The sequence below is a fragment of the Halichondria panicea genome, chromosome 17 (genome assembly GCF_963675165.1).
Source record: "Halichondria panicea chromosome 17, odHalPani1.1, whole genome shotgun sequence".
In the NCBI taxonomy this organism is placed as follows: Eukaryota; Metazoa; Porifera; class Demospongiae; order Suberitida; family Halichondriidae; genus Halichondria; species Halichondria panicea.
In genome coordinates, this window is record NC_087393.1 from 377,504 (window position 1) to 399,820 (window position 22,317).

Consider the following 22,317-nt stretch of genomic DNA (forward strand, 5'->3'; position numbering starts at 1 on the left):
ATGCAGTCTCATCGGGTGAAACAATTGAGTTTTATTACTGACAAAATGTTTGCTGAACAATTAAGAGATGATATGATATTATGCGTGGTGATATAGTGTATAAAACAAAGTGGTCTATAACATAACTAGCTATTCCTACACCACGCTAGTGTCAATGTCCTTGTCCATATCCCTCTCCGGGTCGTCACAAGGCTCGTCGTAAACCACCTGGAACATTGGGTCCGAACCAGCCACCTTCGACAGTGTGTTGTATATCGACTCGTTTATTCTTTCCTTGCTGTCTTTCCTCCGAATGTCTTGGATGCTCCCGTGAAAGCTACTGTCTCTCTTATTTCTCTTCTTGACGAGGCTGTAGGTGTGTGTGCGGACAGGGAGGCTTGGTGGGGGGTCAGAGGATCTCTCGGCTGTGGGGGGTAGCGATGAGTGGCGGATGGCCATGGAGTGGGCGGAGTCTGGCACAACACGATCAGGTATCATCTCGTAGTCATTACCTCCGTCAGAAACAACCATTTCCTGTGCCTCTTGTTGACTGTGCCTGTGTGGGGGGGAGGTGAGGGGGTGGAGGGTTAGGGGGGTGAGGGGGTGGTGTTAGATTTAGGTTTTTCAGTTACAGTTGCATGCAGTACATGTGCGTCGTGTTAGGGTAATTACAAGCACGCTTATATAGAAATTGATTCGGATTTTTTGCATGCCGTAAAATTTCATAGCTAGGTGGAGTAGCTGGAATTTTCAGTGGGCCGTATGTTGATTAGTCACGGCTGCATTAAGTAATGGCATTCATAGCCATAGCGACGATTGTGTGCAAGTCAATATAGGCTCTTGAGAAACTCTATTGTAATTCAATCAGGATTGATTAGGCTCAAGTGTCCGCTTGTGTGTGGGGGGCTAGGGTTTGTGCCTGACAGCGTGCACAATGCTTGTAGATATTGCAGATTTTAGGTACTTATTAGTAGTCTTTAGCGTGTGAGAGCACACCTCCCACTAGTAGGTGTGAGCAGCTGTGATATCTGATATCGAAACGTTGTCGCCCAATAATATATCATGATCAATGCATGCTCTGCACGTATAATGTGATGCTAGGTAGGTACAATTTCTGGATTACAAAATAGAATTCAATATCATGGGTTTGTAATCACGTTTAAAAGTCCTTTTTATCACTAAGTGTTTCAGTGGGAGCTGTGCTTTGTTTACATTAGCTATAATTATTCAATGTGATTTAATAATGAGAGCACGATTTGTTCTACAAGTAAGTACTTACCACATCTGTACAAATATAATTGATTTAGTTAACCAGTTAAAGAGATTGTTGCTGTCTCTAATCGACCACATCACAAGGTGGGGTCTGTCCTAAAAGGCCTTAAGCCAACTTACTTTCTCTTTAAACTGTACAGGGGGTTTTTGATCTCAAAAGTTCCGGCCAGTAGATCACTACTACCTCCCTCTGAACCAGCCCGGCTTTTAATAGATGCCCTTGGGACATCGTAGCAGAGAGGCCTGGGGTTATCGTACAAGAAGCTCATTGTACTCTTGGGCGTATCTGAGCCACTGACTCTGGACATATCCGTCCTGCAGAGACATATATACGTAACAGTATAATACTTGTACCTGGTATTAAATTGTACGTACACGTTGCAATAGTTATAGAGACTGTTAACTAAAGCTAAAACAGGTAACCCTAACTAGTATACTATATCATATTACGTTACATAATTATTATAATGAAAGCACCGCGGGTATTGATGCCTCAGTGGATGTGCCAAACCTAAGCTACTAGCTATTGCTAATACATAGTACAGTCTTACGTAGCTGCATGCATGTGTTGTAGTACTTACTTTGTTCGATCGTTGAGCATGTGCACAGTCACACTGTCCGTGAAAGTGGTTCCACTGTGGGACAGAATGATCATATGTAATATTATAGGCAGTTGTATTCAGTGCAGCTCAGCTATAGCTAGTGCATGCTGTAGCAATTGTAACTAAACTTTTCTCTGAGTATAACTGTATGCTACTATTAATTTTGATCCACTCACTCTTTGTTTTGCTTCTCTCTTCCCGAAAACTTGACGCACACAATCACGCCTGCTAATGTTATCATCATAACAATCAGTACAGTTGCCAAGGCAATCGGTAGAGCAATAACGAGAATATTAACTGTATCTTGGGTGTTTGTAATGCCGCCAGTTCCAGCTGGAGGACACGAGACATCAGGTTGTGTGGTGGCGGGTGGAGCTGTTGTTATTGGTGACAGTAGTGTCTGTGTGTCAATCTCTATTCCTGAAATTAAATTGTGGGTGTGTGTGGGAAAGAGGCGATATATTAGAGTTGTAAAATAACCACAGTACATATATTAGCTACAAGTAAGTGTTGTGCCAATAATTGCTAGCCAGACAATAGAAACATTTGGACAATTGTTTTTTGACAGATATCATTTAAAGTGGGTGTCTGTTTCCACACCCTCCCACACACAATCGCATCACTCTCTCCTGCCAGTAATAACTTGTTCATAGCACCTTTTATGAGGAAATTGGCTAATGCTCTCGTCGTAACCAATAGTAACCAGCTAACACATTCCCACTAAAACCAGACCGTGTGTTTTAGTGTAGTCTAACTCTGCCAATAGCTAATGGATACTGTTACCTAGAGGATGTGGCGCTAAAATCCACCCTTGCTATATATGTATCGTTTTAAAGGATATTTTCTCACCTTCACTTAGCTTACATCCGTACAAGACCAACTCCCAGCAAATACGATCTGAACTGTCCAATAAAGCGTCGTTGATCAGAAATCTCATCCTCTGAGCGATTATTGGTTGCCCGAGTGTGAAGTAGGTATTGGACAGCAGTACATTGCCCACTTGGAAGTTCTGTGTGTGTAGAATTACAAGGGGGGGGGTTAGGCGGGACCACTTCAAAGAAGTGCGTTAAAATACACATAGAATGTAGAATGTGATGCTAAAAAAACATGGCAATTAATTCAGCAGTGATGACTGTTGAGCTGTTTTGTTTCAAATTACAATTATTGTGCTAATGTTTTGCCATGCAGATGGTTTTGTGGTAGCTAGCCTATAATTGAAGCATGTGCATATGAATGCTATCACATGAGTAATTGTGAGAGAGTGCCATTGAAGAAATTGGGCCATTATCATTTCTGGAATAGCTCTGGACATAAACACGCCACAGGTCACTGCATCCCTTACAGTAAGTGCCAGAGTGTTTTCCAGGCTATTATATTTAATTGGCCCTAACCTCTAAGTATGGCCGGAATACGTAGTTCTAGGAAATGAGTTAGGACTGACTTTCTAAGACCTCCTGCATAGCTGCATGCATACGTGTATAGGGTATTCCATGTACGTACGTATAAGGTAATTATATGGATACCTGCATGTATAATGTATATACCTAGCAACACACACATACCTGTGCTACGCCATTCGTTATGTACGACTGTAGGTCCCCTTCAAGCATTCCATACGCTATAGCAAAGTTGCTCACATATCCATCAGCATATCCAGAGGACTCTACCATAGTTAGAACCACTGGCTCTGTGAAGTTCACCTCGACATAATGGCCTGCAACACTGGGGATATCTACAGCAGAGCACCAGGGGGGATTGTTGAGTGAGGCGTATTTGATAAGATTCTCCACATCGTTGAAGCCAGTGTCCTCACTCGTAGCTCGCACGTTGGTGAGAGGGAGGAGGTCTCTGTCGAAGGAGAGGAACTGCTGAGTGTTCACCGGACAGGCTGTGTGTTGTGTGTGTGTGTGTGTTTGTGTGTATTGCGTGCACTCTATAAAAGTATGCTGTAGCTCTGAAGGCTTGACTGCTGCAAAGCCTGACTAATTGTTCAGTATAGACATTTGCATCCACTTATCTAACATGATTGGATATTAACGTCAATCAAATTGTTTTCTCTGAGTTAGCCAAAGGGCTCTTGCAAGCACTCAACACTTTGCAATTAGCGCACTACATACATGCACATTGATATAGCTACAGATGTACTTTAACTCGTAGATAGAGAGGGCTGGCTCCATCTTGCATGTGCATACACAACAATGCATGGCCTCACCTGTGAGGGAACAGTGTACTGTAGTCACAACAAGAACCACAATGGCAGCTGCAGTCAACACACTCTGCAGACTTCTCATCTTTGTTAGCTCTTGATAAGTTATTGCTACTGTAGCTTTAGCTCAGTTGATGCACTTTCTATTATTATAGCAGCTGTAATAACAATATTCTCCCACCATCGACAGCTTTATAGGAGTTCTCTCACACATTCTTGGCTGATTGGGTATGTCTTCCTGCTGCTGGCATCCTTTATAGCTGCATGTATAACTTGAGTGATGTGTGTAATGCTAGCTATGCTTGTTTGTGCATGTGTCACAGGATATACCTGTGATGCAGTTAGCCCTTATGTGTGAAATAAATCCAGCCATCCCTTTTACCATATAAATTCAGCTTCGTAATGTTTGTGGTATGTTATGGTTTCCTTGTGTGTTTATATTATTGACTTAATTAAATTGTATGAAATTATACACAAGATCAAGTTTCCTAACCTAATTATCCTGTGCCTATTTGACTGAACTGAACTTGATACACTATTCATACTGTTAGCCTAAACTGAGTTTGATAGATTTGATTACTCTTCTATTAATGGGCAAAATCAGATTGTGTGCAAATTTGATAAAGATTGTAACCTTATTATAGCTGTCATACTTCAACATGATGGGTGGTCACAACAACATTAGCAGAACCACTAATTATGGTCCTTGCTTCAGGCCACTTCGGTTGCTACGAGCACACACCCTCTGTTAATTGTGTTAGACCATTCTTGGAGAGATGCCATGCTTCACATTCAACTTAAAATGATGTTCATGTAGTAACTCCAGACAAACAAGACGCACACACATGTACATACACAAATGCCCTAAGGCTACTAACTACAAGGGTGTCTCATAATCATTGGGTAATTTATCTGGGAAAGATTGTATACTATTTATATCTGTGTCTTTAGGCGTTCGATAACACTCGTTGTTCACCATGGCAATTCTGTTTCCTCCCACAGGCTTTGTTGATGTCTCTGTCTGAGGTATAGGGGGTAGCGGTCCTCGGAGGAGGTGTGGTCCTTGGAGGGAGGGAGGGATTCCCACGAGAAATGGTACACTGTATGTGGGATTATCCACCATACTGTCATTAGATTCCAAACTATCATCGCTGATTGGGCGAATGGGCTCGTAGTAGCCGCTCTCTTTAGATGGCAACAGCTCTCTGTGGGAGGTAAGAGCAATTAACTTTGAAACCTTAGAGTCTCTGATTGCATTCAAACACCTCACTGTAATAATAATGCAACGTAGCTGTGCAACCATAGAGGGAAGGTGATACCTCCTATCTGCGTCAGATCTGGGCCCAGCTGTCTATAGCAGCTAGACTTCATTATGTTCTCTCCAACTAATAATGCATTAAATGTGTGTTGCCTCAGGGCTAACAACTGGTACACTTTACCATAACTATACATATCCATTACACACTTGTTTATTGTGTACGTACGTATAAGCAGCTGTAATAGAGTGGCCTATAGCGTCTGAATGACTGGGGGACAGAACTATAAGAATACCGTGGTAATTGACAGTACCGTGGGACGTTTTGATAGATGTGCTTTGTGACATCATTGGTTGTGATTGTACGATTCCCCTCAGGCGTTGTCAGGGGCAACAATGGGGTGCTGTAAGAATAGTTGGATTGCAAGTGTTAATATATAAATCATCCTGTATAATTGTAATGTCCCTTGCATTTCGAAAGTACTAGAGTTACGATGGTCTGATTTTATGATTTTCCGAAAGACCTTTATAAGCTTCAGAAAATCAGAAAATCAATGTGATTGTACCAACGCAACTAAAGTTATGACCGTTCAAAGATGTTATTGAACGTACAATTAGTATCAGAGTACACTGGCAATTGTTTGTTTGAGTTCATTTACTCGTTTGTTTGTATGGCTATAGAAAATGCTTATTATGTACTTCCTTGCTCTTTGTCAAGTTTAATTTGTTGTCTTATCAAATTCCCTTGATTCTTAGAACACATACACTTTGTAACTAGATATGACAGACTCACTTTGACTTGTACAGTGTTCTATTCTCCACCACCCTCTGTGTGTTAGTACCAGTACCGAGAGAGCCTCTGAGACCAGTATCCCTGTGCAGGAAAGTATATCATTGGTCCTATATTGCATGTGTACAGTATAATATATAGCTCTGTGCATAGCGTCAGGAGTCCTTTCATGCACTCCTGATAGCGTGTATATAATAGTCTTATTGTACGTGTGTACTCACTTCCAACCTCTATTGCCACGGTTATAACAACAGATGCATACCCCCACTGCCACTATGCACAGTACAATCAACACTGTACACACTGCTGTCGGTATTACTATCACTAAGATCTGGTAGTCCTTGACGACCACTGTCCTTGGTGTAGGAGCTGTTATAGCGATGGAAGGTCTTACAGTGTGCACACCTGTACTAGTAGTGTGAGTGCTTGAGGTGGTGTAGGTGGAGTGGGTGTGTAGTGATGACGTGCAGGTGGAGTGGGTGTGTTGTGATGACGTGTAGGTGGAGTGGGTGTGTAGTGATGACTGTGATGACGTTGGCTGGAGTGTGTCTACTGTTGTTGATGGTATGGTTATTGTTGATGTCAGATGACTTTCTGTTGTCTCTAGTTGCCGGGTTATGACTGTGTGTGGGTGTGAGGAGTGTGGGCAGTCAAACGCATGTAGACTGTTAAATATGGCCTTAAGTATGTAGCTAATCCAATTTAAGGAACTGGCTAGGCAGTGTCTGTAATTATCAGTGGAGTGTAGTTGTGTGTGGAATGTTACGTACTGTATTGCAGTGGGCATCCAAATAGACTGAGGTGCCAGCAAATGCGCCCGCTAGGAGAGACAATGCCATCTTTGATTTGAAAGTTGAGCCAGGAGGCCATAAATGGATGGTCTAGTGTAAATACTGTGTCTATCCGTCGTACAATGAATCCCTGAGTGGGTGTGTGCATGCATGTACGTATGTATACGTATATAGTGTACTTATTAGTTATATATCTACGTTTATTTCATGCATGTACACCAACCTGTGCATTGTCTAAGTCCTCCTGTGCGTACACTGATGTATTCCGTGATTCAGATATTCCGTATGATAGGGTAAAGTTGTTCACAAACCCGTTACTAAACCCGGAGGAACCGATCTGAGTTATGAGTACTGCTCTAGTCAAATTGACGTGGATGCTTAGTTCCTGTACGTGTTGAAGCATAGATAGTTTGAGTGGCTGTCTCGAGTTATTACTGTTGTTGAGGAGAGGTCTTGAGCACCAGAGGCGTAGGGGAACGTTGTTTCGGTGGAAGAGGTAATCGTCGGGGTTGATGTTAGTGTCTTCATCAGTGGCAGTGATGTTTGAGGGGGAGAGTAGGCTACTGTTGTAGGAGATTACTTGCTGGTAACCTTGGACACAGCCTTAGGGCATATGTATATGTATAGGCAGTACAGTATGCATGATGTAGTTGTATTTTTATATTGGATGTTATTATGCAGTATGCAAGGCTTAGTACATATTGTATAGGAGTGTGTGCTTGTATGTAGCATGCATGTGTACATATACATGCAGTATAATTAAGTGATGGAGAGTTTCTCTCTCAGCTATATAATTATAATAGCTTGTGCAAGCTTCTCTATACCTAACGTATGCATGCCTTGTACACCAACATCCAGACACGTAGTCACTAGAAGAATAGTCAACAAAAATCTTGATCTTGTGCACATTCTATTCCAGAATGATACTGTTTTTGCAATTTCAGACTAGTGAATGTAAGTCTTGATACTGGCTAGCTAACTGAGCTATGTATCTTCCAATCTCTCACTCTTTGCCATAATTATAATGACTATATATACAATGGAGATGCTCTGGCAATTGTGACTAGATCTATTGATCTGTTGTTGTGTATGTACCTAAGCAACAGTTAGTACCGAATCAACTATACCCATGGATGTGGTTAGCCGGCAGCCAGGTTGCCAAGGCACCTAATATTCTTTGTCCTATAATGTACTTAATTAAAACATCATGCATGCAATGCTGAATTGAAGTATCCATATGCACACATACATGGAAAGGTTGCATGTATAGCACAGCTTAATTAATACATGCATGCACACACTCAGTATTGTCCAACAAAACGATTGTGTTCTACAGTTAGTGAGCAGTTTCTTCATGGATATTCACGGTGTGCTGCCGGTCTTGAACAATGTCATAGTTCTCATAATTGCTTTCCAAGGTGAAGTCATGCCCCCTCTGTACATACGAGGCATCTCCTTCACCCTCCTGTGACATCACTGGGACGTACGCACTATTGTTATCCACGTTACCACGATGATTGTTACTAAGTGACTGCCTAGTGGAGACTTGCTCATAGCCTGAATCAGAATAGATTACCTCTAGGTTGTCATGAGCAACGGTATAGCTGTGAGAGGGGGGAGAGTGATTATACTTGATATATAACTTATTATTAACATACCTATTTGTTCCGGAGTCTTCTCCGTACAGCTCATTGTTAACAGCCCTAATGGTATCTCTCCTTCTGCAAAATAATACATAGTTTTGATAGTTTTGAGCCGATTCTAGTATATACTTTAAGAATCTTTGAACGGCCATAACTTTAGTTCTGTTGGTCTAATAACGTTTTCTGAGAGACATCATGTTACGAACTAAATTTGACAAAATACCACGGGCTATTTTTCCGGAAATTATGGCCTGTTCCATATTTGAAAGAGCTCCTTCTAAGGAAAATCAGAAAATTAATGTAATTGGACCAACGGAACAAAGGTTATGGCCGTTCAAAGATGTTTCATTTAACGCTGTGTCAACGTAGTAGATACATTTCACTTGGTGTAGTGTAGAGAGCTGAGTTGTCCAGTAGTAGGAGTGTGGGACTGAGGGGTGTGGTCTGAGGTACCTCGTACTTGTGATGACTCCGCCCCCTAGTGACACACAGGAGCACCCCTATTGCCACCATTGTTATGACTACTATAATAGTGATTATTCCAATAGGCAGAGCTATCTCCAATGTTTGATAGTCCCTCAAGACAACCGGCTGTGCTGTGGCTATACCCCCCACATCAGTTGTACCCCCTGTGTTGCTGCTCTGGGTAGTGGCCATTTGCTCAACTGTAGCTAAACATTTAATGGCAAGATAATCACGATTAAACAGGCATTAACTTTCTCTCACCTTCTGTAGTTGTGCAACCAAATAGAGCAACTCCGATGCAAACTATGTCAAATTGATTAGGGCTAGCGGTAGAATCAAACCATTCGAGAGGTCTTAATCGTAGAGACTCGGTGACAATTGGGCTTTCGAGTTGAAACTGTTTGAGAAACCTATTCTGTGTGAAGTACTGTGCATGTGTAGGAGGGATAGATTAATGTGTGTTAGTAAGCGCCAGTGTACATGCGTACGTATATATACTTATATACCTTTATTTTACTGTCTGTTTCTGTTTTATAGTAGACATAGTTCAGGTCTCCATTGGAATTCCTCTGAGTGTACTCAACAGTGAAGTTGGTTGTGTAGGCAGTTAGCATTAGTGGTATGTAAGTAGAACCGCTTGAGAGAAATCTGGTAATTACCACCGGAACAGTGAAGTTAATAGTTACTAGTAGATTAGTAAACCCTGAATGAGTACACCATGTGTATAGATTTCCCCCTGTATCGTAGCCAAAGTGGAGGACATTTCTTGCTGGAGCCCAAAATGGACCTGTTAGGAATGATGATGCCTCGATTAGATTAGGTGGTGTGATAGTATCGTTGAGGGATATGATATACTCACTTCCATCACTGCATCCTGTGATTAGTATCACACAAGACTATCAAATGTTAGGATTATTACTCACCTGTGTATTGTGCACCTACTGCACACACCATTGCCATCACACTGACAACTGTCAGCCACAACTGAGCCATGTCTTTATCACACACCACTCTACTGCACTGTTAGCTATTGTATACTGCTGCTGATGGTTCATTCTATATAGAGTCTAAAGTATTGTGCACGTCATGACTACTATCTCTCCTAATATATCTTCTCTTCCCTTTATGGCATTACAATGACTTTGAGCAACACAATACAATATATTGATATTATGCATACGTTGAAAGGGTTGTACATTCTATCGAGGTACTCTCCTACATATTTAGCACAGCTCAATAATACACATCACGCTCACTATAAGTGTTGTCCAACAAAACGTTTGTTCTACAGTTAGTGAGCAGTTTCTTCATAGTTATTCACAGTGTGCTGCCGGTCTTGAACAATTTCATAGCTCTCATTGCTCTCCAAGGTGAAGTCATGCCCCCTCTGTACATATGAGGCACCTCCTTCACCCTCCCCTGACATAACTGGGACGTACGCACTATTGTTATCCATGCTATCACGACGATCGTTACTAAGTAACTGCCTAGTGGAGACTTGCGCGTAGCCTGAATCAGAATAGATGACCTCTAGGTTGTCATTAGCAACGGTATGGCTGTGAGAGGGAGTATAACTTAATTAGCTAACATAATTATTAACATACGTATTTGTTCCGGAGTCCTCTCCGTACAGCTCATTGTTAACAGCCCTAATGGTATCTCTCCTTCTGAAGAATGAATGTATATGCTCTATAATGGTTTTGATGATGTATCAGTATAATTTATCTGTTTCGATTACATGTGTAGTTACCTATATAACTATAATTAAACTGGTTTGTTTTGAAGTAGCTAATTAATAGCCTTTTTACCGAAAAGTGGCCCATTTGTATACGTGCGTATAGCTAGTAATTATTTAGCGTAGGTATGGTCGTTATACGTTTCACTTGGTGTGCTATAGAGAGCTGAGTTGTCCAGTAGTAGAGGGGTGGGACTGAGGGGTACGTTCTGGGGTACCTCGTATTTGTGCTGACTCCGCCCCTTAATGACACACAGGAGCACCCCTATTGCCACCGTTGTTATGACTACTATGATAGTGATTATTCCAATAGGCATGCAGAGCTATCTCCAACACTTGATAGTCCCTCAAGACAACCGGCTGGGCTGTGGCCATTTGCTCAACTGTAGCTAAATATTTAATGGCAAGATAATTACGATTATAGACAGGCACTAACTTTCTCTCACCTTCTGTAGTTGTGCAACCAAATAGAGCAACTCCGATGCAAACTATGTCAAATTGATTAGGGCTAGCGGTAGAATCAAACCATTCGAGAGGTCTTAATCGTAGAGACTCGGTGACAATTGGGCTTTCGAGTTGAAACTGTTTGAGAAACCTATTCTGTGTGAAGTACTGTGCATGTATAGGAGGGATAGATTAATGTGTGTTAGTAAGCGCCAGTGTACATGCGTACGTATATACCTTTATTTTACTGTCTGTTTCTGTTTTATAGTAGACATAGTTCAGGTCTCCATTTGTATTCCTCTGAGTGTACTCAACAGTGAAGTTGGTTGTGTAGGCAGTTAGCATTAGTGGTATGTAAGTAGAACCGCTTGAGAGAAATCTGGTAATTACCACCGGAACAGTGAAGTTAATAGTTACTAGTAGATTAGTAAACCCTGAATGAGTACACCATGTGTATAGATTTCCCCCTGTATCGTAGCCAAAGTGGAGGACGTTTCTTGGTGGAGCCCGAAATGGTCCAGCTAGGAATGATGATGCCCTAATTAGATTAGGTGGTGTGATAGTATCATTGAGGGATATGATATACTCGCTTCCATCAGTGCATCCTGTGATTAGTATCACACAAGTCAGTTAAATGTTAGGATTATTACTCACCTGTGTATTGTGCACCTACTGCACACACCATTACCATCACACTGACAACTGTCAGCCACAACTGAGCCATGTCTTTATCACACACCACTCTACTGCACTGTTAGCTATTGGTACTGTACTGATGGTTCTATATAGAGCCTAAAAGTATTGTGCACGTCATGACTACTATCTCCTTATATGTCTTCTCTTCCCTTTATGGCATTGCAATGAATTTGAGCAACACAATACAACACAATACAATAATACACATACACATGACTACGTATTGCTTATAATTCACTCAAAGTCAAGCACCCATTATTCATTTAGTTTGTAGTCTCCTCATATATATTGTCCACATGCATATCAAGGGCTTCATAGCTATCGTTCCTTGTTAGCCCGAAATCCTCTCTCATAGTGGGTGTGGCTTCCATCCCCTCACCCTGGTCAGCCAGCTCGTAGGCTGAGTTACTGCACATGCTGTTAGTGTCATCCTCCTCGACCTTGCTAGTAGGCTGCTCTGCAATGAACTCGTAGTCATCATCATCAGAATAAATCACCTCCAGGTTGCTAGCCTCCACACTCAGACTGTTGTGTGTGTGTGTAATAATTATAATTCTGTTATTTATAATCGATGTCACCTGTTATTTTTTGAATCCTGACCGCACAGATCATTATTGATAATCTTTAACGTCCCGTCATCTCTGCAGTTAGTATAAAGTCATAAAATGGTCAGCCAGCTATAGTACACTGAGTTGCCGTACATGCTGTTAGTGTCATCTTCCTTCTCTGTGCTAGTAGGCTGCTCGTACAAATTCTCCGTACGTACATCAAGAGCCTCATAGCTATCGTTCCTTGCTAGTCCGAAATCCTCTCTAGTAGTGGGTGTGACCTCTGCCCCCTCACCCTGGTCAGTTAGCTCGTAGGCTGAGTTACCGCACATGCTATCAGTGTCACCCTCCTTGACCTTGCTAGTAGGCTGCTCTACAATTAACTCGTAGTGATCATCATTGGAGTAAATCACCTCCACGTTGCTGGCCTCCGCACTCAGACTGTTGTGTGTGTGTGCAATAATCTCTTCATTAATTTTGTTATGATATATCACCTGTTTTTTCTTGAATCCTGACTGCAGAGCTTATTACTCACAAGTTGTATCGTCATGTCATTTCTGCAGTTAAAATAATAAGTGATGGATATAGAATCATAAAATGTGCGTAATAGCAATAATGATGGTGGTCTATTTTTTACCCTCTGTTTTTGCGGCTCAAGTAGTAGCAAAGAGTGACGCTAATGATGGCTATCACAGCCACCACTAGTATTGTTACCAAGGCAATGGGTAATGCTGTAGCAAGCCCTGTTCCCTCAGCCTCAGTCACTGCTTGTGTGGGTTCTTGTGGAACATCAACAGTATCTACAAAGGGTAAGAAATGACTTCATAATGACATCATATTTAGTGCTGTGTTGATTATATTGCGTACCTAAATCTGCCAGGCATCCTTGTATATGTATCCTCATACAGGGAGGGTTGCTCGTCCAGGTCAGAGGTCGTATACGTATAGATTTTGCGCCGAACCTGTCAAAACTAAACAGTATATGTTTCTCATCAGTGGCATTGACCAGATTTGTGTTGACAGTCTGCAAATACAAAAGGTATGTAAGTAAGAATGGAGTAGAATGAACTAACTTACTCCTGGAGTGGTTTGCGCTGAATTTGTTATTAAGTAATAATTTCCAGTGCCTTGAGAGTCTGCCTCCACTTGTAGTGATGTGATGTAACTGCTCACATTCGTATCATTCACTCCGCTTATAATCCCACTATACACTGCATACACTTCGTTAAAGTTGAACTGCAAGTAAGGGGCAACAGTGCTCAGTAGAGTCTCTGAACACCAGCCAGCACTGGTTAGACTAGCTTCACTGGGTCCATGGCCAGGGAGGGAGTTGAGGTTGGAGGTGATCTCAACTTCTGATTCAATTGGTAGTCTATTAGTTTGTGGTCCAGAGCGGCATTCCACCACTGTACATAGTAATGCTTAAAGTGTTTATCAAGCTATAATAAATACTACAAGAATAGGTCATTGTGTGTACTGTAACTGCCTTACCTGATAGTCCACGGCTCCAGCAGCAACTAAAAACCAACGCTAGAATCATCCAGTATGATAACATCTCTGGAGGCACACTTTAACACTCTCCGCTACTTTGTTTCTCTTGTGTATTGACCTTTGCATTGATTATGTGTCAGCCAATTAAGGCATCTCATAGTGTGTCACTTTATATAGAGTCTAATGTATTGTGATGTCCATGGCTACTATCTCCTAATAAATACCATGTTGAACTTATTACGGCATTACAATGACTTTGAGCAACACAATACAATTGCCACAATGAACAATACACACTGCGTTGTATGGCCTACTATAGTACAACTACCTAATTAACTTCAAGTTCAAGTGCTCATTATCATTTATTCTCAGTGTGTAGTCTCCTTGTACAAATTCTCCACATGTACATCGACGTCCTCATAGCTATTGCTCCTTGCGAGTGCGAAATCCTCTTTCCTAGTGGGTGTGGCCTCTGCCCCCTCACTGTGGTCAGCCAGCTCGTAGGCTGAGTTACCGCACATGCTGTTAGTGTCACCCTCCTTGACCTTGCTAGTAGGCTGCTCTGCAATGAAATCGTAGTGATTATCATCAGAGTAGATCACCTCCAGGTTGCTGGCCTCCGCACTCAGACTGTGTTGTGTGTGTGTGCAATAAATAATGTGACATTCTAAGTAATTGATGTCACCTGTTATTTCTTGAATCTTGGCCGTACAGCTCATTATTCACTCTCTTTATTGTCCCGTCATCTCTGCAGTTAATTAAAATATTGTAGTGATAAATTATTGGCCATAAAAAATGTGTATGCTCACATTGGACGTGGTATATTGTAGAGAGCTGAGTTATCTAGTATATGTGAGGTGGGGTTGAGGGAGATGCTCTGAGGTACAGCATATTTGTGCTGACTCCGCCCCTTAATGACACACAGGAGCACTCCTATTGCCACCGTTGTTATGACTACTATGATAGTGATTATTCCAATAGGCAGAGCTATCTCCAACGTTTGATAGTCCCTCAAGACAACCGGCTGTACTGTGGCTATACCCCCCACATCAGTTGTACCCCCTGTGTTGCTAGCTGTAGCAATTGTACCCCCTGTGTTGCTAGCTGTAGAAATTGTTTCTCTGTTATCAGTTGTACCCCCTGTGTTGCTAGCTGTAGAGTCACTGCTAGTAGTTGCCATAGTGAATGGTTCATTTGTTACTTCTTCCATTGCTGTAAAATAAATAATATTTAGAGCATGTATTAATTAATTGATATCTCACTTTCTGCCTCTGTACAGCCAAAGAGCGCCACTCCGAGACAAATCAGTGTTCCACTGCCATCAGACGCTTGTATGGGTCTGAAGCGAATGGCGTCCGTCACTATTGGTCCACCCAGTCGGAACAAGGCTACTGGCTCAGTTTGATTGAAATACTGCATATTAAGTGAATAACTATTTATAATAATAGCGGGTAATTTTCTATATAATTAAGCCCCCCCAAACTACGAAAAGTTCTAATGTATACGGGCCTCCTATATGTACCGTATATATTGGGTTTCAAATGTGTTAATCGAATACGAATGACAGTTCTGTACACAAGTCTGATTTCTAACTATATATTGTGCGAATTACATGCAAAGCATAGGAAATGCATGCGCACTCTTTGTGTTCTTTCGATTGCGATTTATGCAAAAACTCAATCAAAGGAATGTCGCATTCGAAATCCGATATACGTATAACAAAAGTGGCTATGCAAAAATCTTTGAACATTTCTCTAATGGAAACTCTACCTTTCTTTGACCACCAAATGTTGTGTAGTAGTTAAAATCTCCACTGGTGTTGGTATGCTCCATGGTGAAGTTGGTTACATAGAACGTCTTTAGTGTACTGAATGAATGATCTGTGCTTCCACTAGATAGAAAGCTTGTTATGAAGACAGGCTGACTAAAGCGTATAATGACGTATGGGTTGTTATCACTGGTATCACTGCACCATGTGTACAGATCATCGCCATTGTAGCCAAAATAGAGCACATTTGCAGCAACTGTAGATGTCGATGCAATGCTTGCATGGTTAGAGGCCTCCACCATGTCTGGGGGTGTGATCACTTCATTGCGGGAGATAATGTACTCGTTTGTGCGGCATCCTGCAAATAATTAATTTTAGCAATACTTGATATTCTAGACAGCTTTTAAATTAACTTACTGAGAGCTTGAGCTTGTGCACAAGCAGAGCATAGCATTATCATCACCAACAGTTTGACTAGTATCGCAGCCATCTTTTCAGATAGCTTGCAGCAATCGAGCTATAGAGATAATGCTTGATTGTTCTTAGTCCTATAACAACACATGTGCCAAATATGTTCTGTCTCATTTAGTATCCCCTGGTCAGTTCACTCCTACACCTGGTACTCAATAGTGTACACCAACTGTTTTTTTTATCATGCACACTGGCCCTCTTTAAAATAACAGCTGTTAATTCAAAATGTAGCACCATTCTTCAAAACTAAACTATAAACTACTCAGTACACTTGAGATCGTTCAGGTTTGCTGCATAAAAAGGAAATGGTGCGCACTTTATAAACTACACATACACACACAACACTAGTACTATAGAAATTGTATACGTATACTGTATACCAGTTGGGAGCGTGTTTTTGGTAGTCTATATAGTTAGTATGTATTGTGCTGACTGCACGTCATGACTACTATCTCCTAGTATAATCATGTTATCTTCCTTTATGGCATTTGCAATGACTTTGAGCAACACAATACAATTGCACGATAAACAATTAATACAGTATATATCGTATGTCCTACTATAGAACTACCTATTTAACTCCTATATAATTATATAGTTTTCAAGTGCTCATTATCATTCATTCTAGTGTGTAGTCTCCTCGCACAAATTGTCCACATGTGCACCGGCGACCTCATAGCTATCGTTTCTTGTGAGTTTGAAATCCACCCCCTCACCTTGGTCAGCCAGCTCGTAGGCTGAGTTACCGCACATGCTGTCAGTGTCACCCTCCTTGACCTTGCTAGTAGGCTGCTCTGCAATGAACTCGTAGTGATTATCATCAGAGTAGATCACTTCCAGGTTGCTAGCCTCCGCACTCAGACTGTTGTGTGTGTGAAATAAATGGGTACATTCTATATAATTGATATAATTATCACCTGTTACTTCTTGAATCCTGGCCGTACAGCTCATTATTCACAATCTTTATCGTCTCGTCATCTCTGCAGTTTGATAAAAATTAATATTGGCCATAAAAAATGTGTATGCTCACATTGGACGTGGAATATTGTAGAGAGCTGAGTTGTCTAGTATACATGAGGTGGGATTGAGGGGGGTGCTCTGAGGTACATCATATTTGTGCTGGCTCTGCCCCCTAATGACACACAGGAGCACCCCTATCGCTACTGTCGTTATGACGATTATGATGGTGATTATTCCAATAGGCAGAGCTATCTCCAATGCCTGATAGTCCCTCAAGACAACCGGCTGTGCTGTTGCCATACCCCCCACATCAGTTGTATCCCCTGTGCTGCCATCAATTATACCCCCTGTGTCGCTAGCTGTAGCTTCACTGCTAGTCGTTGCCATAGTGATCGGTTCATTTGTTACATCCTCCACTGCTGTAAAATAAATTACATTTAGAGCACGTATTAATTTGTTGTCTCACCTTCTTCCTCTGTACAGCCAAAGAGCGCCACTCCGAGACAAATGTAATGGAACACCTGTCTTCCACTGTCATCGGACCATTGTATGGGCCTGAAGCGAATGGCGTCCGTCACTATTGGTCTACCCAGTCGGAACAAGGCTACTGGCTCAGTTTGATTGAAATACTGCATCAAGTGAGCAATTTTATTTTTCTAGAGACAAAATGTTTGGAATGTGATAACTCACCTTTCTGTGACCACCAAATGTTGTGTAGTGGATAAAGTCCCCATCTCCACTGGTGTTGGTATACTCCATGGTGAAGTTGGTTACATAGAACGTGTCTAGTGTATCAAATATAAAATATGTGCTTCCACTAGATAGAAAGCTTGTTATGAAGACAGGCTGACTAAAGCGTATAATGACGTAGGGATCGTCATCATCTGTATCACTACACCATGTGTACAGGTCCTCGCCATTGTAGCCAAAATAGAGCACCTTTTCAGCAGGTGAGTCTAAGACAATGGGAGTTTCATGGGAGGCCTCCACTATGTCTGGGGGTGTGATCACTTCATTGCGGGAGATAATGTACTCATTTGTGCGGCATCCTGCAAATCATTTAGCATTACTCTGTATAATTATAGACAGCTCTTTTGAGATTATTATGAGTAACTCTACCATTGCTAGCAGACCAAGACCAGCAGCCAATATTATTGAACTTACTGAGAGCTTGAGCTTGTGCAGAAGCAGAGCATAGCAATATCATCACCAACAGCTTGACTAGCATCACAGCCATCTTTTCTGAAAGATCGACTCAACTAGAGATATGATTGTTCTTCTATTGTTAATGCAGATGACACCTGTGCCAAATATGTATCCACCAGTTAGTTCACTCCTACACCCAGGTACTCAATTGCATACACTAACTGTTTTTTTTTCTCTGTAGACCGTAACAGCTGTCTAGCTGCATCGTTAATTCCAAAGTTAGCACCTTCATAGATTATCAAATAAAAACACACACTTCTATAAGTTTTAGCTACACTTGAAATCGTTCAGGTCCGTACGATTCAGTAATTCCAAGCTCCTCCTGCTGCAGTAAATAAAATGGTTCATGTAACTATAACTATACAAGAAAATTAATTGATACGTACCAGTTGGGAACGTGTTTTGGGTGGCATGTTCAAGTATCCATTCTCCTGGGAATTCTGAACGCTTGAATAAGTAACGTTTGTCTCCGCCCCCTCCCCTACTGCGTGGGCGTCCTCTACAGTAACCGTTGCATACACTGGTAAAGTAACCTTCCCTGTGTTGTCACTCTCTGTTTCAAAGCCCACTGTTTCGTAACCTTCCTCTGTCTTGTTGGATTCAAGTTTTGTAGGTGCTCGATTTCTCTCAGCCATTACTTCCAAATTAACCGTCTCATACGAAGCTGTCCCTGTTTCATTGTTTTCTTCTGCTTGGTTACCTGTCCTGGCTACTTCGTACGGCTGGGGGCTTCTGCTTATCATGTAGGCAGTTGAGTTAGTGGAATCAGCAAAACGCCTATTCCTGCGAATCATTCGATAAATTAATTGTGAGAAATTAATATTTAGTTAATTACGTGGAAGTGTGATATAGGTCATTCTTCACATGTTTTATAGTTTGATCCTCATTCATTTCGGGCATGTTCATTGCCTTCATTCTGCAAATATAGCAATAATGATGGTAGCGTATATTTGAGTTAATTTTTTTTACCCTCTGTTTTTGCGGCTGAAGTAGTAGCAACAGGTGACGCTAATGATGGCTATCACAGCCACCACTAGTATTGTTACCAAGGCAATGGGTAATGCTGTAGCAAGCACTGTTCCTTCAACCGTTATTCCCTCTGCCACTGTTCCCTCTGCCACTGTTCCCTCAGCCTCAGTCACTGCTTGTGTGGGTTCTTGTGGGACATCAACAGTATCTACAGACGACATGAAATGACATCATATGACATTATATTTAGTGCTGTGTTGATTATATTGCGTACCTAAATCTGCCAGGCATCCCAGTATCTGTATCCTCATACAGGGAGGGTTGCTCGGCCAGGTCAGAGGTCGTATACATATGGATTTTGCACCGAACCCGTCAAAACTAAACAGTATAGGTTTCTCATCAGTGGCATCGACCAGATTTGTGTTGACAGTTTACAAAGATGAAAGGTACGTAAGTAAATAAGAATGGAATGGAGTATGGCAGTAGAATGAGTATAGAATGACTCAATTATATAGTAAAACTTGTCTAACTTACTCCTGGAGTGGTTTGCGCTGGATTTGTTATTAAGTAATAATTTCCAGTGCCTAGAAAGTCTGCCTCCACTTGTAGTGATGTGATGTAACTGCTCACATTCGTATCATTCACTCCGCTTATAATCCCATCAGACACTGCATACACATCACTAAAATCGAACTGCAAGTAAGGGGTAACAGTACTCAGTAGAGTCTCTGAACACCAGCCAGCACTGGTTAGACTAGCTTCACTGGGTCCATGGCCAGGGAGGGAGTCGAGGTTAGAGGTGATCTCAGCTTCTGATTCAATTGGTAATCTATTAGTTTGTGGTCCAAAGCGGCATTCCACCACTGTACATGGTAGTGTTTGTCAAACTATATAATAATATATGAAAATACTACAAGAATAGGTCTAGCTGAAGTGTTTGTATTGTATGTACTGTAACTGCCATACCTGATAGTCCACGGCTCCAGCAGCAACAATCACCCATGGCCAGTACAACAACATCTCCAGAGGCACACTCTATAAATCAGTAACACCACTCTGCTGCTATGTTTCTCTTGTGTATTGACCTTTGTGATTGTGTGTCAGCCAATTAAGGCATCTCATGGTGTGTCACTTTATATAGAGTCTAAAGTATTGTGCATGCACGTCCATGGCTACTATATCTCCTAATATATACCTTCTCTTCCCTTTATGGGGCATTACAATGACTTTGAGCAACACAATACAATCACACAATGAACAATACACACTGCGTCGTATGGCCTACTACTGTAGTACAACTACCTAATTAACTTCTATAGTTCAAGTGCTCATTATCATTCATTCTAGTGTGTAGTCTCCTCGCACAAATTCTCTACCAGTTCACCGGCGACCTCATAGCTATTGTTTCTTGTGAGTTCGAAATCAGTGGGTGTGGCCTCCACCCCCTCACCTTGGTCAGCCAGCTCGTAGGCTGAGTTACCGCACATGCTGTTAGTGTCATCTTCCTCGACCTTGCTAGTAGGCTGCTCTGTAATAAACTCGTAGTGATCATCATCAGAGTAGATCACCTCCAGGTTGCTAGCCTCCACACTCAGACTGTTGTGTGTGTGTGCAATAAATTAATAATGTGTACATTCTATAATTGATGTCACCTGTTATGTCTTGAATCTTGACCATACAGCTCATTATTGACTATCTTTATTATCGTCCCGTCGTCATCTCTGCAGTTTATTAAATAAATATTGGCCATGAATATGTGCATGCTCACATTGGACGTGGTATATTGTAGAGAGCTGAGTTGTCTAGTATACGTGAGGTGGGGTTGAGGGAGATGCTCTGAGGTATATCATATTTGTGCTGACTCTGTTCCCTAGTAACACACAGGAGCACCCCTATCGCTACTGTCATTATGACGATTATGATGGTGATTATTCCAATAGGCAGAGCTATCTCCAACGCTTGATAGTCCCTCAAGACAACCGGCTGTGCTGTAGCTATACCCCCCACATCAGTTGTACCCCCTGTGTTGCTAGCTGTAGCGTCACTGCTAGTAGTTGCCATAGTGTTCGGTTCGTTGGTTACTTCTTCCATTGCTGTAAAATAAATAATATTTAGAGCACGTATTAATTTTGTTCATCTCACTTTCTGCCTCTATACAGCCAAACAGAGCCACTCCGAGACAAATCAGTGTTCCACTGCCATCAGACGCTTGTATGGGTCTGAAGCGAATGGCGTCCGTCACTATTGGTCTACCCAGTCGGAACAAGGCTACTGGCTCAGTTTGATTGAAATACTGCATATTAGATATAATATGTTAGGTAAGCAATTCTGGAACAGAATGTTTGGAATGTAATTAAAAAAATCATAGCTGTACCTTTCTTTGACCACCAAATGTTGTGTAGTAGTTAAAATCTCCACTGGTGTTGGTATACTCCATGGTGAAGTTGGTTACATAGAACGTGTCTAGTGTACTGAATGAATGATCTGTGCTTCCACTAGATAGAAAGCTTGTTATGAAGACAGGCTGACTAAAGCGTATAATGACGTATGGGTTGTTATCACTGGTATCGCTGCACCATGTGTACAGGTCCTCGCCATTGTAGCCAAAATAGAGCACCTTTTCAGCAGCAGGTGATTCTAAGATGGACGTTTCATAAGAGGCCTCCACCATGAGTGGAGGTGTGATCACTTCATTGCTGGAGATAATGTACTCGTTTGTGCGGCATCCTGCAAATAATTTGGCATTACTCTATGTGTAGTATAATTATATTCTAGACAGCTTTTAAATGAACTTACTGAGAGCTTGAGCTTGTGCACAAGCAGAGCATAGCATTATCACCACCAACAGCTTGACTAGCATCACAGCCATCTTTTCTGAAAGATCGCGACTTAATTTAGAGATAATGCTTGATTGTTCTTCTATTGTGAGTCCTAACAACACCATATGTGCCAAATATGTCTCCCTCAGTCAGTTCACACCCAAGTACTCAATTGCATACACTAGCTAACTGTTTTTCTCATGGATA

The 22,317-nt window shown here is 41.6% G+C and overlaps 7 protein-coding genes and 1 long non-coding RNA gene across 15 annotated transcripts; 1 reads left to right on the forward strand and 7 right to left on the reverse strand.

Moving 5' to 3' along the window:
- Positions 1–11: 11 nt before the first annotated feature.
- LOC135351894 (uncharacterized) lies at positions 12–4,363 on the reverse strand. Its single transcript, XM_064551008.1, has 7 exons — positions 4,066–4,363; positions 3,416–3,741; positions 2,703–2,862; positions 2,030–2,273; positions 1,833–1,886; positions 1,372–1,566; positions 12–535 (listed from the first exon to the last, which is right to left on the reverse strand). The coding sequence occupies exons 1-7, from the start codon at positions 4,142–4,144 to the stop codon at positions 136–138; spliced, it is 1,458 nt and encodes a 485-aa protein (XP_064407078.1). The 5' UTR covers positions 4,145–4,363; the 3' UTR covers positions 12–135.
- A 487-nt stretch (positions 4,364–4,850) lies between these two features.
- LOC135351892 (uncharacterized) lies at positions 4,851–8,000 on the reverse strand. Of its 3 annotated transcripts, none has more exons than XM_064551006.1 (7): positions 7,720–8,000; positions 7,119–7,498; positions 6,875–7,025; positions 6,326–6,473; positions 6,108–6,188; positions 5,629–5,718; positions 4,851–5,264 (listed from the first exon to the last, which is right to left on the reverse strand). In XM_064551006.1, the coding sequence occupies exons 1-7, from the start codon at positions 7,802–7,804 to the stop codon at positions 4,937–4,939; spliced, it is 1,263 nt and encodes a 420-aa protein (XP_064407076.1). In that variant the 5' UTR covers positions 7,805–8,000; the 3' UTR covers positions 4,851–4,936. The 3 variants fall into 3 exon arrangements, 2 of the variants coding, with proteins under 2 accessions (XP_064407076.1, XP_064407074.1); XM_064551004.1 differs by having other exon boundaries at positions 6,326–6,725; positions 7,720–7,999; XR_010399528.1 differs by having other exon boundaries at positions 5,166–5,264; positions 5,330–5,718; positions 6,326–6,725; positions 7,720–7,999.
- On the forward strand, positions 5,132–21,583 carry LOC135351909 (uncharacterized). Of its 2 annotated transcripts, none has more exons than XR_010399531.1 (4): positions 5,132–5,273; positions 15,197–15,341; positions 17,600–17,754; positions 21,451–21,583. It is a non-coding gene; the product is annotated as an uncharacterized LOC135351909 (long non-coding RNA). The 2 variants fall into 2 exon arrangements; XR_010399532.1 differs by lacking the exon at positions 5,132–5,273 and adding an exon at positions 13,315–13,465.
- LOC135351900 (uncharacterized) lies at positions 8,130–11,993 on the reverse strand. 3 transcript variants are annotated; one of them, XM_064551014.1, is made up of 12 exons: positions 11,837–11,993; positions 11,420–11,787; positions 11,185–11,350; positions 10,880–11,127; positions 10,608–10,670; positions 9,927–10,559; positions 9,863–9,877; positions 9,510–9,790; positions 9,265–9,430; positions 8,915–9,209; positions 8,554–8,616; positions 8,130–8,499 (listed from the first exon to the last, which is right to left on the reverse strand). In XM_064551014.1, the coding sequence occupies exons 6-12, from the start codon at positions 9,994–9,996 to the stop codon at positions 8,232–8,234; spliced, it is 1,158 nt and encodes a 385-aa protein (XP_064407084.1). In that variant the 5' UTR covers positions 9,997–10,559; positions 10,608–10,670; positions 10,880–11,127; positions 11,185–11,350; positions 11,420–11,787; positions 11,837–11,993; the 3' UTR covers positions 8,130–8,231. The 3 variants fall into 3 exon arrangements, with proteins under 3 accessions (XP_064407084.1, XP_064407085.1, XP_064407083.1); XM_064551015.1 differs by lacking the exon at positions 9,863–9,877; XM_064551013.1 differs by having other exon boundaries at positions 9,510–9,877.
- Positions 12,044–16,257, reverse strand: LOC135351895 (uncharacterized). Of its 2 annotated transcripts, XM_064551009.1 has the most exons (8): positions 13,918–14,147; positions 13,504–13,832; positions 13,294–13,450; positions 13,064–13,226; positions 12,921–12,983; positions 12,580–12,867; positions 12,457–12,519; positions 12,044–12,403 (listed from the first exon to the last, which is right to left on the reverse strand). In XM_064551009.1, exons 1-8 carry the CDS (start codon positions 13,979–13,981, stop codon positions 12,142–12,144), a joined length of 1,389 nt encoding a protein of 462 aa, XP_064407079.1. In that variant the 5' UTR covers positions 13,982–14,147; the 3' UTR covers positions 12,044–12,141. The 2 variants fall into 2 exon arrangements, 1 of the variants encoding a protein (XP_064407079.1); XR_010399529.1 differs by lacking the exons at positions 12,044–12,403; positions 12,457–12,519; positions 12,580–12,867; ... (1 more) ...; positions 13,064–13,226; positions 13,294–13,450 and adding exons at positions 14,603–14,665; positions 14,727–15,129; positions 15,180–15,330; positions 15,688–16,043; positions 16,103–16,257 and having other exon boundaries at positions 13,693–13,832; positions 13,918–14,547.
- LOC135351898 (uncharacterized) lies at positions 16,695–18,435 on the reverse strand. Its single transcript, XM_064551012.1, has 6 exons — positions 18,281–18,435; positions 17,807–18,165; positions 17,583–17,745; positions 17,187–17,535; positions 17,074–17,136; positions 16,695–17,018 (listed from the first exon to the last, which is right to left on the reverse strand). The coding sequence occupies exons 1-6, from the start codon at positions 18,351–18,353 to the stop codon at positions 16,781–16,783; spliced, it is 1,245 nt and encodes a 414-aa protein (XP_064407082.1). The 5' UTR covers positions 18,354–18,435; the 3' UTR covers positions 16,695–16,780.
- Positions 18,534–19,746, reverse strand: LOC135351905 (uncharacterized). 2 transcript variants are annotated; one of them, XM_064551023.1, is made up of 6 exons: positions 19,566–19,746; positions 19,426–19,499; positions 19,292–19,395; positions 19,158–19,238; positions 18,709–19,105; positions 18,534–18,647 (listed from the first exon to the last, which is right to left on the reverse strand). In XM_064551023.1, the coding sequence occupies exons 1-6, from the start codon at positions 19,600–19,602 to the stop codon at positions 18,594–18,596; spliced, it is 747 nt and encodes a 248-aa protein (XP_064407093.1). In that variant the 5' UTR covers positions 19,603–19,746; the 3' UTR covers positions 18,534–18,593. The 2 variants fall into 2 exon arrangements, with proteins under 2 accessions (XP_064407093.1, XP_064407092.1); XM_064551022.1 differs by having other exon boundaries at positions 19,292–19,499; positions 19,566–19,745.
- Positions 20,481–22,309, reverse strand: LOC135351896 (uncharacterized). Its single transcript, XM_064551010.1, has 6 exons — positions 22,088–22,309; positions 21,666–22,018; positions 21,434–21,584; positions 21,060–21,384; positions 20,944–21,012; positions 20,481–20,887 (listed from the first exon to the last, which is right to left on the reverse strand). The coding sequence occupies exons 1-6, from the start codon at positions 22,233–22,235 to the stop codon at positions 20,635–20,637; spliced, it is 1,299 nt and encodes a 432-aa protein (XP_064407080.1). The 5' UTR covers positions 22,236–22,309; the 3' UTR covers positions 20,481–20,634.
- Between the last annotated feature and the right edge of the window lie 8 nt (positions 22,310–22,317).

What these genes read in the sequence shown, in the direction of transcription:
- LOC135351894 (XM_064551008.1), bottom strand. Translation starts at nt 4,144, where the DNA reads ATGAGAAGTCTGCAGAGTGTGTTGACTGCAGCTGCCATTGTGGTTCTT. An exon ending in AGAGAGAAGCAAAACAAAGA is followed by an intron (nt 1,887 to 2,029) that starts GTGAGTGGATCA and finishes TCTGTCCCACAG; the next exon opens with TGGAACCACTTTCACGGACA. An exon ending in ATGCTCAACGATCGAACAAA is followed by an intron (nt 1,567 to 1,832) that starts GTAAGTACTACA and finishes ATGTCTCTGCAG; the next exon opens with GACGGATATGTCCAGAGTCA.
- LOC135351892 (XM_064551004.1), bottom strand. Translation starts at nt 7,804, where the DNA reads ATGTGCACAAGATCAAGATTTTTGTTGACTATTCTTCTAGTGACTACG. An exon ending in TGGATGCCCACTGCAATACA is followed by an intron (nt 6,726 to 6,874) that starts GTACGTAACATT and finishes ACCCACACACAG; the next exon opens with TCATAACCCGGCAACTAGAG. An exon ending in AGAACACTGTACAAGTCAAA is followed by an intron (nt 5,719 to 6,107) that starts GTGAGTCTGTCA and finishes CTATTCTTACAG; the next exon opens with CACCCCATTGTTGCCCCTGA.
- LOC135351900 (XM_064551013.1), bottom strand. Translation starts at nt 9,996, where the DNA reads ATGGCTCAGTTGTGGCTGACAGTTGTCAGTGTGATGGCAATGGTGTGT. An exon ending in AGTAGGTGCACAATACACAG is followed by an intron (nt 9,878 to 9,926) that starts GTGAGTAATAAT and finishes TACTAATCACAG; the next exon opens with GATGCAGTGATGGAAGTGAG. An exon ending in TGGTTGCACAACTACAGAAG is followed by an intron (nt 9,210 to 9,264) that starts GTGAGAGAAAGT and finishes TTAAATGTTTAG; the next exon opens with CTACAGTTGAGCAAATGGCC.
- LOC135351895 (XM_064551009.1), bottom strand. Translation starts at nt 13,981, where the DNA reads ATGTTATCATACTGGATGATTCTAGCGTTGGTTTTTAGTTGCTGCTGG. An exon ending in CTGGAGCCGTGGACTATCAG is followed by an intron (nt 13,833 to 13,917) that starts GTAAGGCAGTTA and finishes TACTATGTACAG; the next exon opens with TGGTGGAATGCCGCTCTGGA. An exon ending in CAGGATTCAAAAAATAACAG is followed by an intron (nt 12,404 to 12,456) that starts GTGACATCGATT and finishes CACACACAACAG; the next exon opens with TCTGAGTGTGGAGGCTAGCA.
- LOC135351898 (XM_064551012.1), bottom strand. Translation starts at nt 18,353, where the DNA reads ATGGCTGTGATGCTAGTCAAGCTGTTGGTGATGATATTGCTATGCTCT. An exon ending in TACAATATTCCACGTCCAAT is followed by an intron (nt 17,137 to 17,186) that starts GTGAGCATACAC and finishes ATCAAACTGCAG; the next exon opens with AGATGACGAGACGATAAAGA. An exon ending in CAGGATTCAAGAAGTAACAG is followed by an intron (nt 17,019 to 17,073) that starts GTGATAATTATA and finishes CACACACAACAG; the next exon opens with TCTGAGTGCGGAGGCTAGCA.
- LOC135351905 (XM_064551022.1), bottom strand. Translation starts at nt 19,602, where the DNA reads ATGAGGATACAGATACTGGGATGCCTGGCAGATTTAG. An exon ending in GGGATGCCTGGCAGATTTAG is followed by an intron (nt 19,500 to 19,565) that starts GTACGCAATATA and finishes TGTCGTCTGTAG; the next exon opens with ATACTGTTGATGTCCCACAA. An exon ending in TTCAGCCGCAAAAACAGAGG is followed by an intron (nt 19,239 to 19,291) that starts GTAAAAAAAATT and finishes CTATATTTGCAG; the next exon opens with AATGAAGGCAATGAACATGC.
- LOC135351896 (XM_064551010.1), bottom strand. Translation starts at nt 22,235, where the DNA reads ATGGTGTTGTTAGGACTCACAATAGAAGAACAATCAAGCATTATCTCT. An exon ending in TGGCTGTATAGAGGCAGAAA is followed by an intron (nt 21,385 to 21,433) that starts GTGAGATGAACA and finishes TTTATTTTACAG; the next exon opens with CAATGGAAGAAGTAACCAAC. An exon ending in TACAATATACCACGTCCAAT is followed by an intron (nt 21,013 to 21,059) that starts GTGAGCATGCAC and finishes AATAAACTGCAG; the next exon opens with AGATGACGACGGGACGATAA.